Source organism: Silene latifolia, chromosome X, assembly GCF_048544455.1.
Source record: "Silene latifolia isolate original U9 population chromosome X, ASM4854445v1, whole genome shotgun sequence".
Lineage (NCBI taxonomy): Eukaryota > Viridiplantae > Streptophyta > Magnoliopsida > Caryophyllales > Caryophyllaceae > Silene > Silene latifolia.
Genome location: NC_133537.1, coordinates 273,944,453 through 273,946,666, shown reverse-complemented (window position 1 = coordinate 273,946,666; position 2,214 = coordinate 273,944,453). Strand labels below are relative to the sequence as shown.

The 2,214-nt window shown below is 39.9% G+C and overlaps 1 protein-coding gene across 1 annotated transcript; it reads right to left on the bottom strand.

Annotated features, from left to right (window-relative positions):
• Nucleotides 1-881: 881 nt before the first annotated feature.
• On the bottom strand, nt 882-1,619 carry LOC141620124 (uncharacterized). The gene has a single exon (XM_074437073.1). The coding sequence runs from the start codon at nt 1,617-1,619 to the stop codon at nt 882-884; it is 738 nt and encodes a 245-aa protein (XP_074293174.1).
• Between the last annotated feature and the right edge of the window lie 595 nt (nt 1,620-2,214).

The window sequence follows — 2,214 nt, the reverse complement described above, 5'->3', positions numbered from 1 at the left end:
TATTCAAGTTTATTATTGGGTAATTGAAGATTATTGGGTTATTATTGGGAGATTGACAACCTTCCATCAATCATCAAGTTTCTTCTTTTATTCTTGCATTATTATTTGGAATCTCCATAGGTATAATCCTCTTAATCCTTGTTTTAATTATTGTTAATCTTTCTTACTTGTTCATCATGTTTTACCTTGTTAATATGATTGACAACCTTGTTAACATGCTAAACTTGATAATGAGTGAGTAGTTACTTAGCTAGGATTAGTGGGTAATTAGGGGAAACCAACATGGGAATTGATTCATGCTTAATCTAATATGTTTTCATAATCAAATTGCTTGCTTGTTGTGATGTCAACTTTATGCACATGTTATGTTTGATGAAATGCTAAGCCTATGAATCCTTGCATTTTTACCATCTCTTATCTACTCAACTTGACTTGTAAGATATAAACCAACTCGAGTCTTGTTAGACCATGCATAGAAGTTGAATAGGAGGAAAGTAAGTCGACTTGTAGGTGTTGTACAATCTAATCGATTCGGCTCCGGGACCCAACTCTTCCTATGAACCGTAAGACATAACCCAACTCGGTTCCTCCACAACATTAATCGCTTGCAACTTTGTAAACATGTTTGTATGATCAACACCATGAATCCCCTATGCCCCCATGATATCCTAGCACTTTTAACCATTTGTTTACATCCTTCCTTTTATTGTTTGCTTTACTTTATTGCTTGCACTAGTCTAGAACACAACTACAAACCCCATCAATTGTGACACTAGCATAAATTGAGATAGATAGACTTAGAACCCAAAGCACACCGTCCCATGGATCGACCTCGACTTACCGCTAACTAGTAGTTTGTTGAGTATTATAAATGTGTTTGATTAAGAGCCCCGACGACACTCTTTATCAGTAGCATCATAAGACATGACTCGCATGGGTTCCCTACATGCATTAGACTTAGTAAAAACCAAATCCTCTCCTCCTACCTGAAAGGTAAGTGTCTTAGCCCCGACATCTATAATTGCACCAGCAGTGCGCAAGAATGGTCTTCCCAAAATAATGGGAATGTGACGGTCTTCGGGTATATCTAAAACAACAAAATAAACGAGAATAAAGAATTTTCCTATCCTGACAGGTACATCATCCAGAACTCCTTTAGGCCGTGATAAAGAACGGTCGGCCATTTGTACAGTAATGCTAGTACGCTTAAACTTAGTCAAACCTAATCTCGTAGCAAGAGACAAAGGTAACACATTGACACTAGCACCAAGGTCACATAAAGCATTGTCGATTAATTGGGTCCCTATATGACATGGTATGGAAAAACTACCTGGGTCAGACAACTTAGAAGGGGTCCCAGTCTGAAGAAGTGCACTGCACTCTTCAGTCATAGCTACAGTGTCAATAACACTAGCATCCCTCTCACAATATAAAGTCTGCTTAATAAATTTAGCATAAGAGGGTACCTGGGCCATAAGCTCGTTATAATGCTCACCGACGTTAAAAACCCATATAATATCCAGGAATCCGCGGTGCGGCAACAACCTTCGTAGAAAAGGAACTTGAATAGGATAGGCTTTGACCGTATTCTCCTTCATATCGTCATTCGGGATAGGCATGGGTGACGATTGAATAGTTTCCAAGGCTACAGGGACTGATCGAACAGTGTCAATTCTCGATCGAACATGTGCAAGCCTTCGATTGAACGAGTCCTCTACAATAGTGTTCGATCGAACACTTCTTTTCTCTCGATCGAATGTTTTTATTTCAGCATTGTTCGATCGATGACTTGAGTCCTCTCGATCGAACGTCTTGATTCCAGCTTTGTTCGATCGATCACTTAGTTCCTTTTGATTGAACGCTTTCTCAACACATTTTCTTGATCGATCGTCAGCAGGGGGTCTCGATCAAATGGTATTCCCTCCATAATGTTCGATTGAGTACTCGGGATGTCACGATCGAATTTAATGCTAAGGTCAGCATGAGCATCAGTACAAACTGCGTGAACAGTACCAACATCAATGGACAATGGAATACTCTCGATATGGATCGCATACGCCGTCTCATACTGCTCTTCCCCAGCAACGAATTGATCAACATGAATTTGTAGCTTCTTTATACGGATGTCAGTTTCCACATAAGACTTCTGCGCCGTTAGTGCCAATGCCCCTATCATTGACTTCAGTTCAGCAAGCTCGACTTTTTCGATCAACC